Consider the following 20,235-nt stretch of genomic DNA (forward strand, 5'->3'; position numbering starts at 1 on the left):
TCCTCGAATATGGGGGTCACTCACAACATCTACACACACCCGCCTCTCGTCCCGACCAGGCTCGTCTTATGCCTCACTTCACACCGGTACGCCCACGATACCTCACGTCATTCAAGGTAATGTACCTCAGTTCGCCGTCCCATGCCTCGGTATACACCCTCGTCTCCGTCGCATTTCACACAGCATGTAGGCGTCTTTATGATGAACCCGCCCTCCTTCACTCATCCATCCATGCCGCCATCCACCCCGGCTGCACTCCTCCCCTCCCGTAAACCCATGCTCGCCGTCACGCTCTTGCTCATGCTCATGCTCATACTCATGCCCTTGCCAAGCTGTGTCCGAAAGCCGTGCCGTGTTAGTCGAGCCTCGCCCCGCCGTGGCCAAGGCACTCTTCTCGTACGACCAAACATCCATTTCCCTCTTGGACGCGCGCAGCAGAAACACCGGCGACGCATCTTCGTGCCTGTCTCTCGTCCCCTGCCGTCATCGACCCCTCTCCACCACCACCCTCCTCCCCAAAGACCCTCAGAGAGCTACAATATGGGTGGCGTGCCTCCATCACGCGGCGGCCCCATGATGCACCCAGCCCAACTTACTCCCCTGCTCCTCAGCCACAGATTCCTCTCCGAGCAACGACCCCCCAGAGTCACCAACGTCGGTCGGGAGGGTCCGGCGACGGGGCAAAAATCAAGGAATGGGAGAGATGGGCAACATGCGGTCAGCCGCGCCCAAGCAGTGCGGTCAGAATACCGCTGTAGTCTACGTCTTCAACCTATCCCACCCACGCCTTCCAAGACTGCCGGATGTCGGGAAACAGGCCAACCAGAGAGCAAAGCCCCGTCAACCTGGGGCGAATGTAAGATTGGTCAGCCGTGGGATCGTCGACGTCTCCCGCCCGCCCACACTTACACCACTGTTATGTGGGAACCGATGAGGTGAGAAGTGGGCGAAAGCCTGTTTGGATCCAAGGGTCCTTGGTCTCTGTTGGATTTCGGATAATTTGGGGTTGCCTTATCCGGCAATCACTCTCTACGTCGTCTGCCGTTATCACAATGCAAAAAGAATGTTGCGGTATTCGGGCACGCTCAAGCAGATCGTTCCCCATGCGGTATCTTTGCGGGCTTGAGCTTGGGCTTGAGCCAGAGCCACGCCCCGGCTGTCCGCTGTTTGGCCGTTTGTTAGTTTACCAGTACCAAGATCAACCGCTGGGTTGTGTCTCTGTGTCACGGCATCGACCAGGGTATTGGACTCCTTTTCAGGCGTCTAGCGCCCTGTGTAACATGGGGGCCTTTGCTCTGAGGGAGCAAAGACGGAGCTCCCAATCGCTGCCTCTCCTCGACTCAAAGTTTTGATGATGTGTATCCTCGGAGTTGCGTCTCAGAAGGTCAAAGACTTTATAGACATCCAACTGTAGACCCTCGAATGGTGGACATGAACGATGTCAGAGTCCATCGATAAGGTTAATTACACCAATAATGGCTTCCGCCGACGACCCTTGAGCTGCAAGGTATGTCTCTCGTCAACTTGCTTTTTCCCATCTCTTGATCTTGCATCGCGGCGTCAATGTCTATCAAGCAGCCGATCGCCCAGTTGTGTCTCGCCTAAACCTAAACCTGAGGCTAGTAGTCCGTCATGCCTCCAGCATCACGGGTTCCCTCGCAATATCACTGCGTGCTACCCATCGACAGGCATCAAGGTCTCGTTCAAAGCTCCCCATGAGGTACAACGCGCCGTAGCTACCTCGACGATCCTAATGGTCGGTTGCGTCCGCGCCAAAGTCCAACAAAGACGGTTATGCAGTCAATCTCTCCCTCAAGCACCCCCTCCGAAGCTCACACTGCCCGTGTCGGAGGGGGCTAAGTCGCCAGGCCGCGCGAGTCGTCGTCGCTCCACCGTTGCACCCGTGCGACACGAAATGCAACGCGACAGCAAACTCCCACCCCACGCAGACACACCCGCATGTCGTACGTACAGATGTTTACGGGGGCGGCAAAAGTTGAAGCTTGGAAAGACATACAACCAAGACAAGAAAAGACATATACCTCTAAGCAAGACAGCAAGATAGAGTTGACGCCGAAGGCGACCTCCCAACGAAAGAACAAGTGAACATGGGCCATATGCCATAGTGGCGCACGGTTCGGGATAATGCCTTGGCCCGCCTTTTGTCATTTTCGCGCATCCTCTCCTCTTCTTCCACTTCCATGTCCCCCACGCCGGCCTGTCTCGTGGAGGTCCTAAGCATCCAGGTATTCAACACAGCATTTCCCTGCTATCGCCCAGCCCGATTCTCGGCCGATGGCGTCCCCAGCACCCGACGCACGTCTCTGTCTCATTCCCTGAGAGCGTGCTGTCGAGCGGTGGGCACATAGGGTGGGAGTCTACCTACATGGGACGCTGGCCATCCCATCGCATCTGCATTGCCGCTGCCTATCGGTACGAAGCCGTCCTTCACTATCTGTACTACCTCGTCAGTCTTCCTTATCCCGTTCTCCACAAAATGCTTAGCTGCCGAGACAGCGGCATCTCTAACAAGCGGCCGTCGTCGTCACAGCCCCCCGGCCGACAGTGCATCCATCTCCCATGTTCACTCCTGTTGCTCTGCTCTGCTCTGCTCTTCCTCCCTGAAGGATCCTCCTTTGCCACCGAAACATGCTTTTGCTCTGTTCAAACCTGCATTTGCGTCTCCTTTGAGACCCCGTTGCAGCCTCGGCCAGCAGCCACCCGTCTCACCAGCCCTTTTCGGAACCATGTCTTACCAACGGCAGCTACCCGACGACAGTTGCCTTTTTTTATTTCTCTCGGTGAAGGGTCCTGGAACGCGCGGGTGTCCCTCCCGGATGACGCTGGGAGGTGGCTGGCTGCCGTAGACTGCGGTGAAGCTGACCAGTCGCCTTGTCCCCCCTTTTCCGTCCCCGTGGGCTCACCTCGCTCTCCCCCCAAACCTTACGCTGGCTGCGAGCCAAGACGAAATCGTACATGTCGTGTCCTCGTTCACAGGCTCGACCCCGTGGGCACACAGTCACATCGCACAAAGATGCCCGGGAAAAGGTCCGATGCTGCAGGGAGGCTGTCGCGCCAACGTCGTCCCTGTCAAAGCTTTCCCTCAGCCAGTCACCTCCCATCACACTACCGCCATCACCACCCTTTAGGTTGCGGATGCCTTGGATGCGCTTCCACCTACCGCGGCCCGCTGCCCGTCTTCATTCATGCTAATCATCCCTGCACCGACCGGGTTGGCCTGATTGTGCGTCTGCCATCTTTGCCCCATTCGCATCGCTCCGTGCTTGGAGTCCAAGAGAAACATCCCAGCATGGTCTGTATCTTCTGACGGGAATCTCATCTGAACCACTTTATGCCATTCGAAGACCGGTGGGGCCGACCGCGATGCCTGGCGCATCTCGCGTCTGCAGCCAAAATATATGCGGTTGTTAGACTGACAACTAGACCAAGACTCAGATATCGACGCCGAGATGTGAACGACTCCTCTCATCCCGACCGGGGTTCCAAATCCGTCGCGATGCCTCACATCATGAATCATGGAGTGTGACGAGCCTCGGAGACATCTCCGACCACGTACCATCTCTTTCCATTGGCCCAACGCCCTCTTTCCTTACCGCTTCGCACCTCTTCACGCACCATACCGGTCGCGATGGAGTGAACCGCCTCGCTGCTCAACATCGCACCAGCCGCGCTCGTCATTGCTCCATCAGCATTCCCGGGTCAAGCCACACTCGTCCAGGTCTGGGCCAGCAGGTCTCCTTCGGCCACGGTCCAAATCCCCTTTCTAGACTGTGCATATACACACTCCTGTCCTCCCCAACATAGCATAGTAGCATGGCAAGGGTGTGAGGGTTCTCGTCCCCTACGTCGATCCTCCCTCAGCCTCCCATCCGTTGCTCTCGGTGCCTCCCAAAGACCGGTTCACTCACGACCAACCCCCCACCTCCATCACCCACCCTCCATTAACAAACAATGTGATTTCTCAAGTCGGCCGCCTGTTCCGTTCACTCCATCTCAAAGACATGTCCCTTGACCACACCCATTCACACAAACAACCCTGTCCTCGCAATCAACCAAACCGAACAATAGTTGTTGCCCCGCCTCCACTGTGGCGCCGGGTCGAGTGGCTTCGCGTACCGGCTTGTTTGTCCTGTTGTCCACGACGCCTGCTCTTCATCCTAATGGCCAGCTCTTTCGATCTGACGGATACGGAAATGTGTGCGATCGTTATCACTCGCAGCAGTTCGCAGCAGTCTCCCGATGATACATCCCAACGTTACAAGCACGGCATGTTGTCCAAGTGTCATCACTTGACCTGGAATATGATTCGTTTCCTCCCCAGCGGGAGATGCGGTCAAGTGGACTTGACATACATAGAAAGCAGACTTGAACTGAAGCGCTTACATACGACCACTCCTTACCCGTTTGGTACTAAGCGGCGGCCACCATGGCGGCCGCATGAGGGAGATGTCAGACAAATCACGGATAACCTCTGCGCAACCTTCCCGATCCTCCACACCACCATACACTCGTCCTTCCAAGCACCCCACACTCGATCTTCTCTCAATGAGTCCGAGAATCACCCAATTTTTCTCGTATTGTCTTTTTGCCCTGGACCAAACGAGGGCCGCGTGACTTTACCCCTTAGCTAAGCCGACCTTCTAACAAACACGCTACATGCCTTCGGCCGTCTCCAAGCCATTTCCCCATGTTCTTAACATTCGCCAGGACGCCACAGTCCAGCCACTGGGTTCCTTCGGTCATAGCCCTACAACGGCGCCATGTCAGACCTAGCAGATCCGCCGCCTTGGGTTGGTTTGGGAAGGGAAGCTCATCCAGAGTTTCAAGACGTTGATTGCAACTGCTGGACTGTGCCGTCCTCTCCTTTTCGAATGTCATCCGCCAAAGACGATCACCAGGGACCCTTGCCATCTCTCAACTACCATTCCGAATTCCGGCTGCTTGTGTTGAGCGAATGAGATGGCCCTGCCGTTGTCTTATGCTTAAGAGAAATCCCGAGCCGACTTTCAAACAAGCCACCGCGCGGCACAGGCCTTGAAGTGAGTAACGTGTCCCCCAAACAGGGAAAGGAGTGCTAGCAGGACGCCGTCTTATTGGTAGTCGCCATCCGTACACCCTCTTCTGTGAGATCGTCTTGCTCTAGATATCTTTGGCACATCATCCTGAACCCCATGATCCCCACCCACCCGTCCTTCCCGACGCGTTCCAGCCTGCCTCGGTCAGGAATACTATCCTTCTTTTCTCAGGTGGCGCTGTCCGGTAGTCTCGGATCTTGCCCTCTGCCTCTGAACGCGTGGTCTAAAGGGAGTTTCGTGTGGAAGCCTTTGCCCCAGGCTTTAGACCTATCCACTTTGTCCGTGGCGGCAGATTGACATTCCCGTGAAGCCGTGCCCGTCTAGAGCCCAGGAGCAACATTTCTAGCTCCGCTTCCCAGACCCTTGAGGCGTCTATTGACTTCCTGCCAACTCGGTGTGGATATGAGTGGCCTGACCAGAATGCAAGAACCCGGTGCATCTTGGCTATCGTGACATTCGCGAAGGCCTCCAGCACGTCTGGGCCATCCTCTTTCCTTGGAAGAGAGCCGCCGAGAACGTCTGCCTGAGCCCATTCGGAAGGACCTGGAGTCCCGTCATGTACTCATCATTCAAATCAGCGTTGGGCCTTTCACTACGAGTTCTGCCACGTAATTTGCTGCTTCTACGTCGAACTTGGATGCGCTATAGTGTGATGAGTGGCCTTCTAGTCGGATATAAATGCCATAGTGTTGCTGTTAGCTACCTCGAAGCCTGTTTTATGCGCAAAGTCTATGGATGTTGCCCAATCACGGCGCTAATTACCCACAGCAGCAGGTCAAGCCACAATCCCATAACCTTGGGGAATCCAGACGGGCTGGGCAGCGCCTACGCGGTCGTGGGTACAACGCCCGTTTGTCGAGCAGCCGGGGGTTGTGACTTGCCATGTGACTCGAAACCTGCGGCCAAATGGTGTGGATGGGTGTCTCAGAGCTCTAGTCTCCAGAGCGGGGACCCTCGACGCGTCTGGATGGGGCTGGGAGCCGCTGCTGCTTCGTATCGCAGACTGACATCCTTTATCGGATTCTACCTCAACGAGCTGTTTCTGCTCCCTGTTTTTCGGTGGCCCATTTGGAATCATGCCCCCGGAGGCAAGGCAAGGAAGCTGCCGCCGCGACTACATCAGACCTGATCGGATAAGTATCTACTAGTCTGACAGGACGACAATGCAGCAAAAGGTCTGGAGGGTTGGAGAGTTTGGGGGACTACGTCAGGAACTGGGCAATGCAGCCTTGTGATTTGTCACGGCGACTGTTTGTGTTATGATCAGCTGGACGCGCGAGAATCCCCAGGGAGGTTGCACAGTCTCAGCTGGGTGTCGTTGGAAGTGGACTTTGCCCACCTCAAAGACGTCCTAAATATGCGACTGCTCGGACGCACAAGGCTGGCGAGGCCTTTTTTTTCGTGTTGTTGTACCGCAGAGGTACTGTGGTGATGGGAATGATCGTGAGGGAGGTCGCGACGGGACTGTGTAGAGTGGCATCGGCGGAATAACATCTCCTAAGTTCACCCCTTCTCTCACAAACGTATAGGCTGCACTTTTGCGATGCATGCCTGGAGGAACGCATCAGAAACGGGGGCAATACGAGGGCTTTTTGCCGTGGTGAGGCCTCATTCTGTCTTGTGGGCGGAGTTACAAACCATGACCATAACCGCGAAGAACCCCTCATCTTTGCCACTCCTTGTCAACTGGTGATGGGCTGGTGAGGGGGCAAGAATTCGGACAAGCGCTATTCCAGACGGCAACAGCTGGAAGGATACTCCAACTAAAGGAAGAGGAGGGAGGGAAGTCATTGCGCAAAGAAGATCTTGTACCAAGTCCTGAGCGGGATCTGAAGTTGGAGCTGCGTGGGAGTACTAGACCAGCGAAGATGGATAGTGAGGTCTTTTGGAGAATCTGAACCATGAAATTATTTTTTTGGCACGGGCAGCGGTTGCATGGCAGCTGTTTTACGTATTGTCAAAATTCAGAATCACCTCATGAGCGGTCCTTATGGTAAGATTGTGGCTATCAATTCCAAAGACGAGCTCTGCCCGAAGAGGCAAGGAATCTCCTCTTGCTTTAGACGGAAACCGCGGGGTCGCATCATGGATACAGACAACAGCTCAAGATTTCTCCCATTAAGAAAAGTGTAAGTTCAAGTTACGCTGTCTTGTATCTTTAGCAGTATCACGGCTAAAAAGCTTGATATGCGTGCTTCTCCCTCATGGCTTGACCCTTTTTCATAACGAACCAGGGAACTGGTGCAACGACCACCGCCAACGCAGCAAGGACAGTGTTTTCCCATCCTAGGCCCAAAGTAGCATATAGAAGAGATCCCACAAGGGGTAAGAAAGTCGCGAAAATGCCACTGACTATCGTTGCGGCAGCAAGTGCAGAGGCAGCATGAATTGTAAAGACTTCGATAAAGTAGGACGTAAGAGGTGTCTGCGTCATTGTTTAGCGACTTCAGATCTTCCGTATATACGACGACCGCATCAACTTACAAACACAAGCATCACGCCTACTCCAAAAATGGTGGAACCCGTCATCGGCGCCAGCCAGAAAACGGACTTCTCGGCCGTCCACCCGTACAAGAGCAAACCTGCCGGAATCAGAGGCACGGAATATGCCATGGCAGTCAGACGAAGTTCAGGTCTCCTGGCACCTGTCTTGAGAAGCAGGGATGCCGCAATTCGGTCGCTCCAGAGTAAATCGAGCACAACGCCCACTATGATGCCAATGCCGACACCCAGGAATGTGAGACCGGAAAAGCTGACTGAAAAGCCGTATTTGCCGGTAAAGACTGCCGGAAGGGTTGTAAAGAAGAGGTACTGGTGGACATTGGTCAGGTGCTGGAAAAAAGGGAAGTGTAAGAGAGAGGATGCTCACGAGGTAGCCGTATATGACGGCAAAGTACGACGAGAAGGCAAGGACGATTGGGTTTAGTATGAGAAGTCGAAAGGGCCTCTTAATGGCTTTCGAGAACGCTTTGCTTGGCGAGACACCAGCGGCCAATGCCGAGAAGTATCCCAGATCTCCAGTTCTCTTCCTGACTTTTTGCGCTCGCCTTTCAAGCAATATTTTCGCTGATGTTTCTCTAAGAAAGAAAGACGTAGCAATGCCGATAACAGAAGCCTGGATGTTTTTGTTAACAGTTCTGTCTATAACCCATGTTCAAATACAATGGGTTAGGGTTCATTTACCACTATGCACAGTGACCAGAAGATCCACCGCCAACCAAAGTATTGGGACAGAAAGCCTCCTGTGACGGGTCCAATAACAGAACCCAATAGTAGGGCGGAGGAATACACCGATACTGCCCGGCCCCGCCAAGCCGGCAGTGCTACATCGGCGATGGTGCCGCCTCCGATAGCGAGTGGGGCGGCACCGGCAGCGCCGCTTAACAACCGGAAGAGGAGGAGAATGCCGAGATTGGGTGATACAGCACAGGCTGCGTTGCAGGCAAGGAAGAAAAAGATCGACAGGACGTATACTGGGTACCGTCCGTATAACTCTGACAATGGTGCTGCTAGCCTGTTTGTCTTCAGCATGTATTCCTCTAGACGAACCCGGCTCTTGTTGAGCGCTTACACTGTACCAACGACAATACCCAAGTTGAAGATAGACACGACGAGGGAACTCAAGACACCTTTGGGCGCCTTGAAATCTCTAATGGTGTCTGCCACGGCCGGAGCAGGCATTGAAGACGCGATTGCCCTAGAACAACACATCAGCACCTGCGGGACGAAGGAGTTTGTCCCTCGAGAAATAAGCTACTCACACTTGTAGGGTCAGAGCACTCACAAGAACAATCTGCACCCATCTTGACTTCGCCGTCCAGTGCATGGGATTCTCGGGATCGTGGGGCTTGTTCCAGTCAACTACATGTAGTGATTCCTTCTCCGATAATGGAGGTCGATTGCCCCAAGACCATGGGGGGGAGTTTGGCGGTTGCGTCGATTCGTCATCGTCCGGAATACTACTGAACGCCGTGCCCATGTATAGGTTCAACTCATCGACCGGCCCCCATGGCTGCCCGTCCGCGCTGAGCCGGAACCATGAGAAGCCAGAGGTTCGCGAGTGCCTCGAGGAGTCGCTGCTTACTCTAGATCTCCTTCCCGCTGTAGCCACAGGCTCTGGATATCGTGGTCCCTCGATATCTGTTGCCGGTGGTTGTTGTCGGAGCGGAGTCATCGGGCGAAGGTTCCATGCGCCAACAGCGTGAATCGTCCCGCACAACAGCTTAACACAGCTTGACGATTGTTTTCCAGAGACGACGGATGCGGAGTATTAGCCACTTTCAGAAGAGTGCATTGTCTGGATGATATGTAGCGGGAAAGCGGTGCCGGTGGTTCGAGCTCAGTCTCTGAGCCACCAAAGTGGTGGGCATCCTTAATGTCCATCCGTTTCAACGCGGCACACATGCTACAATAATACTGTCAGTATGTTGAGAATAGAATGGCGTTGTTCCTGAGATTGTCTGTATGTCTGCGTGGCCCCACCAAGCCCATTTGTCCGGTGCCTCAGATAGATTTGTTGGCGGGTGTCGCGTCGGCGGGTGGTGGCAAGGATGCGGGTGCAACCAAGAGCACCGGCATGACCGAGGTGGGTGATAGTTGAGCGCGTTAACGGGCTGTGTACGTCACCCGTAGATCATGCGGCCTATGCCGGTTGATCTAAACATCAGTTAAGCAGGGTGGCAGAGTGCGTACTACGTATGCGTTTGCTCTGGCATTTTCAATCGGGGCACAAATACATGAGTCACCTTGATATCACTCTTTTCGCATTACTTTGCGTCAGCTTGGGTATGAACCCGCTGCCATGAAGGTGTCTGTTTCTAGGCCCCTGTTTCATGTCGTCCGAGAATGACCAGCATATTTCGCCTTCTCCTGCTCCGTGCCTCAAAGTCTAAACTGGCCCCAGGCTCAAGCGAGTTGCTACTCATTTATAATTTGCAGTCAATATCTCTCTATTTATTGGACAACTCAATATTCGGTTCAAAGCTGTGGAAGGATGTAACTTCTTGTGGTGTTCTTGATAAACTAGGTGTCGAATGAAATAGATACAATAGCTAAGTTGGAGCGCCCCAAACTATCATTCGCCAAGCATTGTGGTTACACGAAGTCTACAATAGCATCATCAGGCGAGGTTAAATGGAATCAAAATTGCCAACGGCAGGTGAAAATGCTGGGAAGCGGAAACAACTAACCCGTCGCATAGGCGATAGACGTGATGTTTCGATAACCTGTCAGACAAACTGCCAAATGCATCAGTTCGAATTGAATAACGTGACCATTCGTAAATGATTGGTCTTCAGGGGAAGAAAAGAAAAGACGCTTGTTGAACATCGGAAAATCTTTTACGTACAGAACAAAGCTTCCAGGCTATCCGAATTTGGGTGTCTGAGATGTATTAGACGGCAGTCCTCTCGACTGAGACTTCAGCTATGCTAGTCATGCTTATGAAAGAGTCGGCATAGAGATTATATATTCCCAAATGTCTGAGCGAGAACTCTTAACAGTTATTAATAAGTTCGGGTTGATGTGATTCGAGGCTTCCTCGATCGCTTCTTGTCACTTTGCTTTGTCTTGGTGTCTTGCACCATGTAGTCCAAGCCAACTGAAGCAGAACCTTATATTACGTTAGGTATATTTCTTCTGCGACTCCACAGAAAGGTTTGAAAAGGGTTTGGAAGAGTGTTAGATACGTCTTCATCATTTTGCTAGATGATGGTGACCGAGGGTAATTGCCCCTTTTATTGCAATGCAGAAGCTAAGCTTTATACCGAAATCCCATGACAGCTCTAGCAATGATTTGAATTTACATAGTCATTGATTCGAAGATCAAAATATTCCCAAAGATTTTGTTTCATTGTAGGTCTAACAACTTGCCACATCGTCAGCATAACTTCTGCCCTGTTACGCTAATTAAAGCGAGTATTGCCTTGAGCTTCCTGACGGCAGATGCATTAACTTTCCGGGAGAGTGGGAAATCCTCGATCTGTGCGACTACTTGCTGCCGGCACTTAACAGCCCCGAGCGGAGTGCATGATGACGTAGCCAAGTGTAACAGGAAGTTTGGGTCTCTGCTGCAGAAACAACAGAGAGCAAGTCAAGTCCTGCAGGCAAACACCCTTGCTGGACGCTCTCTATGCAGGTTTTCGGACGTCACAGTACAATATAGGCAGTCCTGGCGAACGGATCCTTGCTGTTTGTAAGGACTTGTTTCTTCAATTACATCTGAATGGCGGGGGTTCTCAACCACCGGCAACTGGCGGTGACAAACCCGCGGCACGGCCCCAGTGATGGTTCCGGACGGAACAGTTTTTAAGGGTATCTTACTGGGGGAATTGGCGGACCCGGGGGCCCGGACCGGGGCGTACGGCATTGGGCAATTTCTCCGTCCACAAGTTTGCTCTTGGCACTTTCAATCAGATAATGTGACCTTTTCACAAATACCATCGCAGGATCCTGATTAGATCTTGGCAACGTGGAGTCATTGCTCAGGAATACCACACCAACACAAGATCAAATCACGGAAAGCCACCATTAAAGGGGAAATAACTCCAGAGACCGCCCTACTTCCTCCACTCCCCTTTGACAATGCTCCTCGACCATATATTTGAACGCATAAGCTACAATACCTGCCAGAGTACATGATGTGATTGGATCGCATATACGCTTGCTGGCCCTCTTTATCGCATTTTCTATCAGCGTAGGATTCGGAAAGCGTTTAAAGGGGATGTTCTTGAGGCTTCAAATGATGGGGACATGTTACCATAAGTCCACCAATGGTTTATGCATTGGGGTTCAAATTTGATATGCTTGGCTAAAATGAAACTTTACATTTCTGAACGTGATATCTTCTGTCGAAATTGTCTATATAACTGTGAAGCCGGCACCCTCGTTCAATGCCTACTGGGTTGAAAGAGCAGCCAATCGTCTTTACCCAAACCGGGCAACATTTCGCTACCATCATCAACTTCAACCTTTAATCGGTAGATACAACATTCACTATGCACTTCTCCAAGGCTGGGATCTTGACCATATTGGCGGCCCTGCCCAGCACCCTTGCCTGCCTCGGCTATGAGGGCGGTGTTCCTACTGCTACATCCACCAAGACCAACAGCAACTATATCGAGGTCAAAGCCGGCCAGGTCTACGATGGCGGTTGGGCTAGATTCGATCGTGGCTCCGGTGCCTGTAATAGCGGTGAAGGGGGTGAGACAGCTCTTCAAGTCTTTGTTACTGAATTACAAAAGGGACCTCCGGTTGACGGTTGAACTTGCCAGGCCAAGCTGATGCTGTTTTCTTGCTTCGTCGTGGTGCAACTCTGAAAAACGCCATTATTGGCAAGAACCAGAAAGAGGGTGTCCACTGTGACGGTCCTTGCACCCTTGAGTTTGTCTGGTTCGAAGATGTCTGCGAGGACGCCATCTCAGTTGTAAGTAACTACTTCAATGGTGCATTACTGGTTGCAGATTATTAACCCTCAGCGTAGAAAAATGACAAGGCTGGTGATCACACCTGGATTATTGGCGGCGGTGCCTATAAGGCTGGCGACAAGATCATCCAGCACAATGGCTGTGGTACCGTGAACGTGAGTTGATTATGATTCTGTGTGACGAACTACTCCTGATGTACTCATTACAGATCATCAACTTCTACGCCAACGACTATGGCAAGGTCTACCGCTCTTGTGGCAATGTAAGTGAAGACTAGATCCTGCCAGTTGATGGGTTATGATGGTATTAACCCTATTTCAACAGTGCAGCAGTCAGTGCAAGCGCAACGTCTACGTCGAGGGCGTTACGGCGTACGGTGGTGGCGAGATTGTGGGTATCAACTCTAACTACGGTGATACCGCCACCCTCAAGAACGTCTGCACCGATGCCAAGGTCAAATGCCAGATGTACAATGGATGCGCTGGTGGCTGCGAGCCCAGCAAGTCCGGCGTCTGCTCCGGGTAAAGCAACTTCGATAGCAAGCTTACGGCCCTGCTGTCTCACCAGTCACGTCTCTTAGCACCCAACGACAAACGTCTGAGCGTACTATCTTTTCAAGTTAGAAGTCCTGGTTCAAATTTCTTGCACATATCAGTTCGTTGGGTTGGCCTCTACTTGGTGCGTACATAGTCTTATATTGAACGTTTGAACTTGAATCTGCCTATGTCTTGAAGATGCGCGAGATTTCTTATGTGTTAAGTCGTTGCGTTAAGTGAACTGTTAACAGCTAAGGCCGTCTAAGTGTAATGGACGAAACCAAAGTAAAATCTCAAATCAGCCAACAATGCAGCATTATCAGAACATCCAAAGACTTGTGCTTCTAGTATGTGGACCATTGGCAATAATATACAAGACTTCCTACGGAGTACTTCGCGCCAGTCTTTGGCGATTACTCATGGTAATCCCAAAGTTCCCATTGGCTTGTCTGCCTAACATAACCATGCGCCGTCGACTTCCCGGTCATATGCTTGAATAGCTCCTGCTTACACATATTAACCCTACAATAGTTTGAAGCAAAGTCAACGGTGACAGTTCTATTGAACAGAATTAGAATCATAGTTTGAATGTCATTTGTCCACGAGTGCCTACAGGTTGCGGTTAACTTTTCTGTTATGGTTCAGCAGCGTTTGGAGTCAGAGATTTGGCTTCTCTCCAGAGACCCTAAACTTTATGCTTCCGGGCCTACATATTCGAGTAATGCCGCTCTTTATTGGTCTGAGGGTATTTAAAAATCAAACAGGTCATTTGACCAAAATCTTACCTCCTTAATGAATCTTGGCTTTCACCGGCAGAGGTCGCCGGCTGTCCCACGAAGTGACAATTGGCGGACACATGGGCATTTGCAGCAGTTTAGATCGTGGTCAGTAAAAAAAAGAAAAGGAAAACAGGGTTATGCTGCTGGATGTGTGCGTATATGTTGGTCACGCCAACAATACTTCCAGTTCACCCGGTGATACCATTCGAAAAGCCCGATAGCCTTTCCGAGTTTAATATCATTACAGTCACACCTTGAGGCAAGAAAGCCAACATGGACGCACATAGCACAACTACACAAAAGGCACTACCTGCGCTATTCTGAAGCCATTCATTTGAAAAGTCTGCCAGCACGCAAGCTCAAGGTAGTAAGGTGGTGAACTCCTAAGCGTAAACTTCAGCAAAAGACCGAACAAAAAGTAGGAAAATTGACCCACCGAGACTCCAGGCGAAAATATGCTTGAGAGACATATAGAAACAATGTTATATGTTCTGAAAGAGGTGATAAATACAACATCATGCTTCGCATGCTAGTAGTAATGGGCTCAACGATCGAAACACCACACACCATAAGTCTCGATTGTACCGCAGGAAAATTCTTCCCGTTTGGGTGCTATATTGGTGACTGGGATGACGTCTGTGGTTGTGATAATCTATACAACCAACTAACAGAGTGATGTGAAAGGGTCTATTCATATATGGTAGAACTAGATATGTCTTTCTTAGCTTGCAACACGGAAGAAGATCTGAAGTTCTCAAAGGCTTCTAGAAGCATCTTCAAAAGCTATGCGAAGGTCTGTATGAGACCGCCCAAACATCTGGCATTATACAGTTTAACCTAGGTGCATCATGCTGTCATTCTGGCGTTGATATGTGGTTTGAGAAAGAAGAACAGCCTCTTGAACACGCATCAAACATGACTATCCATGTCATTACTTGCAGGGGATACCGCCCCGCTCTCGAAAAGCAGCTCTTAACTCTTTGTTATTATTTACGTGATATGATATAACCTGCAAAGCAGGGAGAACCTTAGAACTACCGTAAGAGAGAGCAGTAGTGAAAAGAGTATCTCAGTGACCATAACACTATAGGCAATTGAGAAGAGCGCTATCTCTGAACAACGTGTTTTCCTAAGCCCCTCAAAACATCATCGTTACCTTATGAGAAACAACTACGTCATAATATTGGTTTGGGCTAAAACTGTTCTCCCTAACATGTAGATGTATATGAAGCTCAGAAATAGACAAGCAGTAAGGGCGCAATGCCCTCAAATGTTTAATGCACCACCTAATGTGAACACAAACGACTTAATGGTGTGATTGGATTGATGTGCTTTCAAACGGCTACGACCCGGGTAATGAGAAGTGACAAGGATTTTACCCGAAGGAGGGTTCAGACGGAGCTTAGTCAGAATTGGATGTATTCAGTTTCCTAAACAGGGTGGTCTATTGCAATTTGATTCGAGCGCGTGAATTGTCCACCTCGGTACATCATTTCTGCGATGTAACGAGGACCTTATTGTAGAGAAACCAAACAATGACCAAGCCCACTTCCAACTTGAATCTCTTTGTAACCAAGAGACTATTTGCCGGCAAATACGAGCTCTTAATGCTCCTCTTTCCAAACCCTTGACGGCACGTGGATAATATCGACCATATCTGGAAGGTTCTCCACGACGAACGTCACTGCGATCTAGGATACCATTCAAGTTGCCGCCATGTCAGATCTGCTGCCAAGGACTTCCATGCTTTGCCCAACGTCATGTCGTTACTAGTGGTGTCCAGCATGTGAACAATCGCCCTAATCAATTAGGTTGGAGCCTCTGGTAATATATTCAGCAAAATCACTCTGGTAGTAACTAGTCTCACGGAAGAACATCGACGACCGGCGCGCCGGTCTCCCCAGTTATTTGTACCTGGTAAGCAATCGACATACCTGACTCGGGCGTGTCGTATCTCAGCCTGTCCACCGGCTGCGACTTCCCCGCAAACCAGCCATCAAAAGCCAGGTTGCGCATCACCACCGGCTTTCTTTGGGACGTGTGGGGTAGTGGAAGTGCGGAGAAGCAGGGGTGTTCGGGGTAGCTCACGAGACTATCCCAAGCTCGAATGGTTCCGGTGCAACCGTTACTATGACTCTTGTCCTTTACTGACGCGCTTGCTCCTTGGAGGCAACTTGCCCATGATCCGCTGTTGGCACGAGGCTTGGGTCAGAGCAAGAGGAAATGATCGGCGATTGGGCTGGCAGAGGCCGTGATATCTCGCTGAGTACAACCCAATACGGCCAATCAATGTCTCGGGCCGTTTGCTTTGCCTTACCCTGACATGTGGCAGACTTTAGACTAGCTGCGTATGTCGGGCTCGGGAGATAATCGCCCATATAAAGCCAGGTAGATATCCCGGCACGTTTACTACAACATGATGTGCCAGTTGCTATCTCGTGGATCATTGGTTAGGCCCAGCCATGCATTCCTTTTGTTTTTGGCTTTCCTCCGCACTTGCCCTTGTGGCGACAGTGCAAGGTCAAGGAAACACCAGCAACGCTGAGAGAGTTGATGCTGCTCTTGCCGCTCTTACTGTTACCAACCTTGAAGACGTCCGCGGCAACCTTCACCTGCCCACAATTTCGAATGGGTTTGCCGTCAACTGGGAGAGTAATCATTCCTCCGTCATCTCTATCGATGGAATTGTCAATAGACAGTTGACAGACACTCCCGTCGCACTTATAGCATCAATCGACTATGAAGGGGTTTCCCAGACACGCGAGCTGTTCGCTTCAGTGCACAAAGCTGCAGCACTTGGCTCGTTTGAGGGCTATGCGTTCTCTTACTTTACTGGAAACTCACTCGCTGGCGAAAACATTTTCTTTGCGGCCAGTGATAGCAATAATGCATTGGAGTGGACCGAGTTGAACGGCGGCCAGCCAGTTCTCACCTCATCATACGGCACCAAGGGATTGCGAGACCCTTTTCTCATTCGGTCGCCAGAGGGTGATACTTTTTACCTCATCGCCACGGATCTATCTATTGGCTCTGGAACCTCTTGGGGTGATGCCGTGCGCATCGGTAGCCGCTACCTTGAAGTTTGGGAGTCTCATGACCTCAAGACCTGGTCTGAGCAACGCCACATTCTGGTCTCTCCACCTGAGGCTGGAAACACATGGGCCCCTGAAGCCTACTACGACGACGAGCTTGGTGCTTACCTGGTATTCTGGGCTTCGTCGCTTTACGAGGCCACTGATGTCAACCGTACAGGCAGCACCTACCACCGCATGCTTTACGCGACGACTCGCGACTTCGTTACTTTCAGCGAGACCTCAGTGTGGCAGGACGCTGGGATGTCGAGAATCGACTCAACTGTAATCAAGTCCGCGGATACCTACTACCGCTTCACCAAAGACGAAGGTGCCAGCGGTACAGGGTGCAGTGACATCATTCAGGAGAGTTCGGCTTCTCTTCGAGCCACCTTAGAGTCGTGGACCATCATCGATTCATGCATCGGCAAGAAAGCCGGTACCAGCGCCGTCGAGGGGCCAACTGCCTTCAAGTCTAACCCAAATGATGTTCATGGTGAAAAGTTCTACCTTTTTGTCGATGAGTACGGCGGTCGCGGTTACATTCCACTTGAGACTGCCGACATTGGTAACCCCGACTGGAAGGTCTCGGCCTCTTACAATTTGCCGTCCAGCCCACGGCACGGAACCGTCATCCCAGTCACTGCTGCTGAGCGTGCTAGTTTGACGGAGGCCGCGCCGGCCCGTAGAGCTGTTAACGCTGATGGAGAAATTCTTCGCTACGACTTTACGACAGTCGACGGCGCACAACTCCAGGATGCTTCAGGCAACGGCAATCACGCTGTGATTAATGGTGGAGCCACTATTGTGGACGGCGCCCTCAGCTTTGACGGCGTAGACGATTTCGTTCAGCTCCCTGATAACATTATCTCTGGTGTCGAAGACATTGCAATTGAGACTTGGGCCCTTCTAGATTCCTCCCAACAAACTCCCTATTTCATCTATGGGATTGGCAATACAGTGTCTGGTAATGGCAACGGCTACATTTTTACTACTGGAAGCCCCTACAGAGGTAGCATTGCTACCGGCAACTGGACGACTGAGCAGACCGCAGCATCCAGCTCTTCACTGCCACAAGACACCTGGCTACATTTGGTGTACACGATTTCAGGACGTACTTCCGCAATCTACCTGAACGGCTACGAGGTGGCTCGCAACGAGGATGTAAATGTCGACCCAAAGAATATCGGCCAAGGCGTCACGACAGCCAACTACATTGGCAAGTCTCTCTACTCGAGCGACAAACTGTTCAAGGGTCAAATTCGCGAGTTTGCCATTTTCAATAGATCTCTGACAGCGGCTGAGATTCTCTCTCGCTCTGGTAATGTCGGAGCGATTACAGAAGTGTCTCTTGCAGACGCTTCTGCTCTCAAGGTCCCAGCCATCATCAACACGACTGCCGGTAAGGTCTTATTCCCGGTCAAGTCTGGCATCGATGTAACCGCCCTTGCACCGACATTCACCACAGCCGAGGGCGTGACTTCTTCCCCATCCTCTGGCACCATTGTTGATCTTACTGCCGAAGTCAAGTACGTCTTGAAGAAGGATGATGAGACTGTTGCAGAGTGGACCGTCAGCGCTGTTGAGATGCGCAGTCCTGTCCTGCCTGGTCTCTACGCCGACCCCAATGCTGCGGTCTTCAACGGCGTGTATTACATCTATGTGACCACCGACGGTGTTCCGGGATGGGGAGGAAACACTTTCTACGCGTGGAAGTCTACCGATCTCGTCACTTGGACTCGCGGAGAGGAACCTTTCCTAACCCTCGATGGTGCGAATGGCAATGTTCCCTGGGCCACCGGTAATGCATGGGCGCCTACTATTGCTGAGCGCAACGGGAAGTACTACTTTTACTTCAGTGGCCAAAACGCAGCTTTGGACACGAAGACCATCGGTGTCGCGGTAGCCGACACTCCCGAAGGCCCTTTCACTGCTCAGCCTGAGGCCATGATCCTTAACAACGAGGCCATCACTGCGTCTCAAGCTATCGACCCTGCAGCCTTCCATGACCCTGTCTCCGGAAAATACTACATCTTATGGGGTAACGGTCGTGCTCTTGTGGCCGAACTAAACGAAGACATGGTCTCTGTCAACTGGGACACGCTCCAGGCCATCAGCGGCCTAGTTGACTTCCGGGAAGGCGTCTTCTTGGTTTACCGCGACGGTCTTTATCATCTTACATATTCCATCGATGACACCGGTTCGGAGAACTATCGTGTCGGTTATGCCACATCCGAATATGTCGCTGGACCCTGGACATACCATGGTGTGATTCTGCAGAAGGATCCATCTCAAGGAATCCTCGGTACAGGTCACAACTCCATGTTCAGCGTTCCTGGCACCGATGATTGGTACATTGTCTACCATCGGTTCGCCATCCCTGGCGGCGGTGGATACAGACGTGAAACCACCATCGACCGCGTCACTTTCGACCCTGAGACGGGCTTGATCAACCCAGTTATCCCTACGCTCACCAGTGTTGAACCAGAAACCGTGCCTCAGAAGTTCCGCCGTGTATCTCGAGTGATGCGTCTTTGAGTCATTGGATACGAGCGATAAGATAGCGGTAGGATTGTGGTATTTAGAGAGTAGTCAAACTACGACTTTGTCAGTCCATATTATTGAGTTGAACAATAATAAACTGTAATTGGATTGACGATCTACAATGCAGTGAGCCCTTGGTTTAATTGATTCTCATATATTTCCAACAAAGATAGGTGTTCGCATTTTTATTCGTCAAAACTTTCAAAAAGGGCGAAAATTTGCAATCAACATTGGATTTAACGACATTCAATCTTTATTGGATAACAATCTTCGTGGTCTACTACCACACAGCCCATCGAGTTTCTCCAATCTAAATCCAAACACCTCAACCCAATGAATTACAAACAGGTGTTACCGTTGGTTCAATGTACTGAGTGCCTGCACAACCACCGGGACACTTCCCACCACATGGGAAAGCTTGTGTGATGGTGGGAACTTGTGTCGGGCAGTGACAAAGCCGAGAGAGCGTTGAATACTTCACGCACATGAGCTGAACGCATGTAGAGCACACTGTCTCCTTTTTGAATACCGTAGGACATGCCTGTGGTAAAATTGGTATCGTGGTGATACGAATCGAGGATAGAGTAATGGGTGCATTGCATGTAGGGGTTGTGGTTTCGTAGATGTACGATGTGCCCATACAGCCTGTGGGCGGCAAGCCGTTGCAGGGGTAGTTGACCGTTATCGTTGGAACTACCGAAGGGCACCCGCAGTGGCTTCGAATGGTAGACCGGGCGAGGCAAGCTGGGAGTATGAAGGAGGGACAGACGCTCCCGGTTGAAGTA

General features: G+C 51.3%; 3 protein-coding genes across 3 annotated transcripts; 2 read left to right on the top strand and 1 right to left on the bottom strand.

Moving 5' to 3' along the window:
* Nucleotides 1–7,269: 7,269 nt before the first annotated feature.
* Nucleotides 7,270–9,075, bottom strand: ColSpa_10633 (MFS transporter prlG; the record flags this gene model as incomplete). The annotated part of the gene is made up of 6 exons (XM_049276845.1): nucleotides 7,270–7,521; nucleotides 7,581–7,928; nucleotides 7,966–8,211; nucleotides 8,280–8,610; nucleotides 8,668–8,793; nucleotides 8,858–9,075. The coding sequence occupies 6 exons, from the start codon at nucleotides 9,073–9,075 to the stop codon at nucleotides 7,270–7,272; spliced, it is 1,521 nt and encodes a 506-aa protein (XP_049132802.1).
* A 3,016-nt stretch (nucleotides 9,076–12,091) lies between these two features.
* ColSpa_10634 (putative pectin lyase A) lies at nucleotides 12,092–13,045 on the top strand (the record flags this gene model as incomplete). Its single annotated transcript, XM_049276846.1, has 5 exons — nucleotides 12,092–12,296; nucleotides 12,368–12,519; nucleotides 12,577–12,675; nucleotides 12,729–12,782; nucleotides 12,845–13,045. The coding sequence occupies 5 exons, from the start codon at nucleotides 12,092–12,094 to the stop codon at nucleotides 13,043–13,045; spliced, it is 711 nt and encodes a 236-aa protein (XP_049132803.1).
* A 3,252-nt stretch (nucleotides 13,046–16,297) lies between these two features.
* ColSpa_10635 (Y+L amino acid transporter 2) lies at nucleotides 16,298–19,444 on the top strand (the record flags this gene model as incomplete). The annotated part of the gene is made up of 1 exon (XM_049276847.1): nucleotides 16,298–19,444. One exon carries the CDS (start codon nucleotides 16,298–16,300, stop codon nucleotides 19,442–19,444), a length of 3,147 nt encoding a protein of 1,048 aa, XP_049132804.1.
* Between the last annotated feature and the right edge of the window lie 791 nt (nucleotides 19,445–20,235).

The sequence above is a fragment of the Colletotrichum spaethianum genome (genome assembly GCF_022836535.1).
Source record: "Colletotrichum spaethianum MAFF 239500 DNA, contig37, whole genome shotgun sequence".
Classification (NCBI taxonomy): Eukaryota; Fungi; Ascomycota; class Sordariomycetes; order Glomerellales; family Glomerellaceae; genus Colletotrichum; species Colletotrichum spaethianum.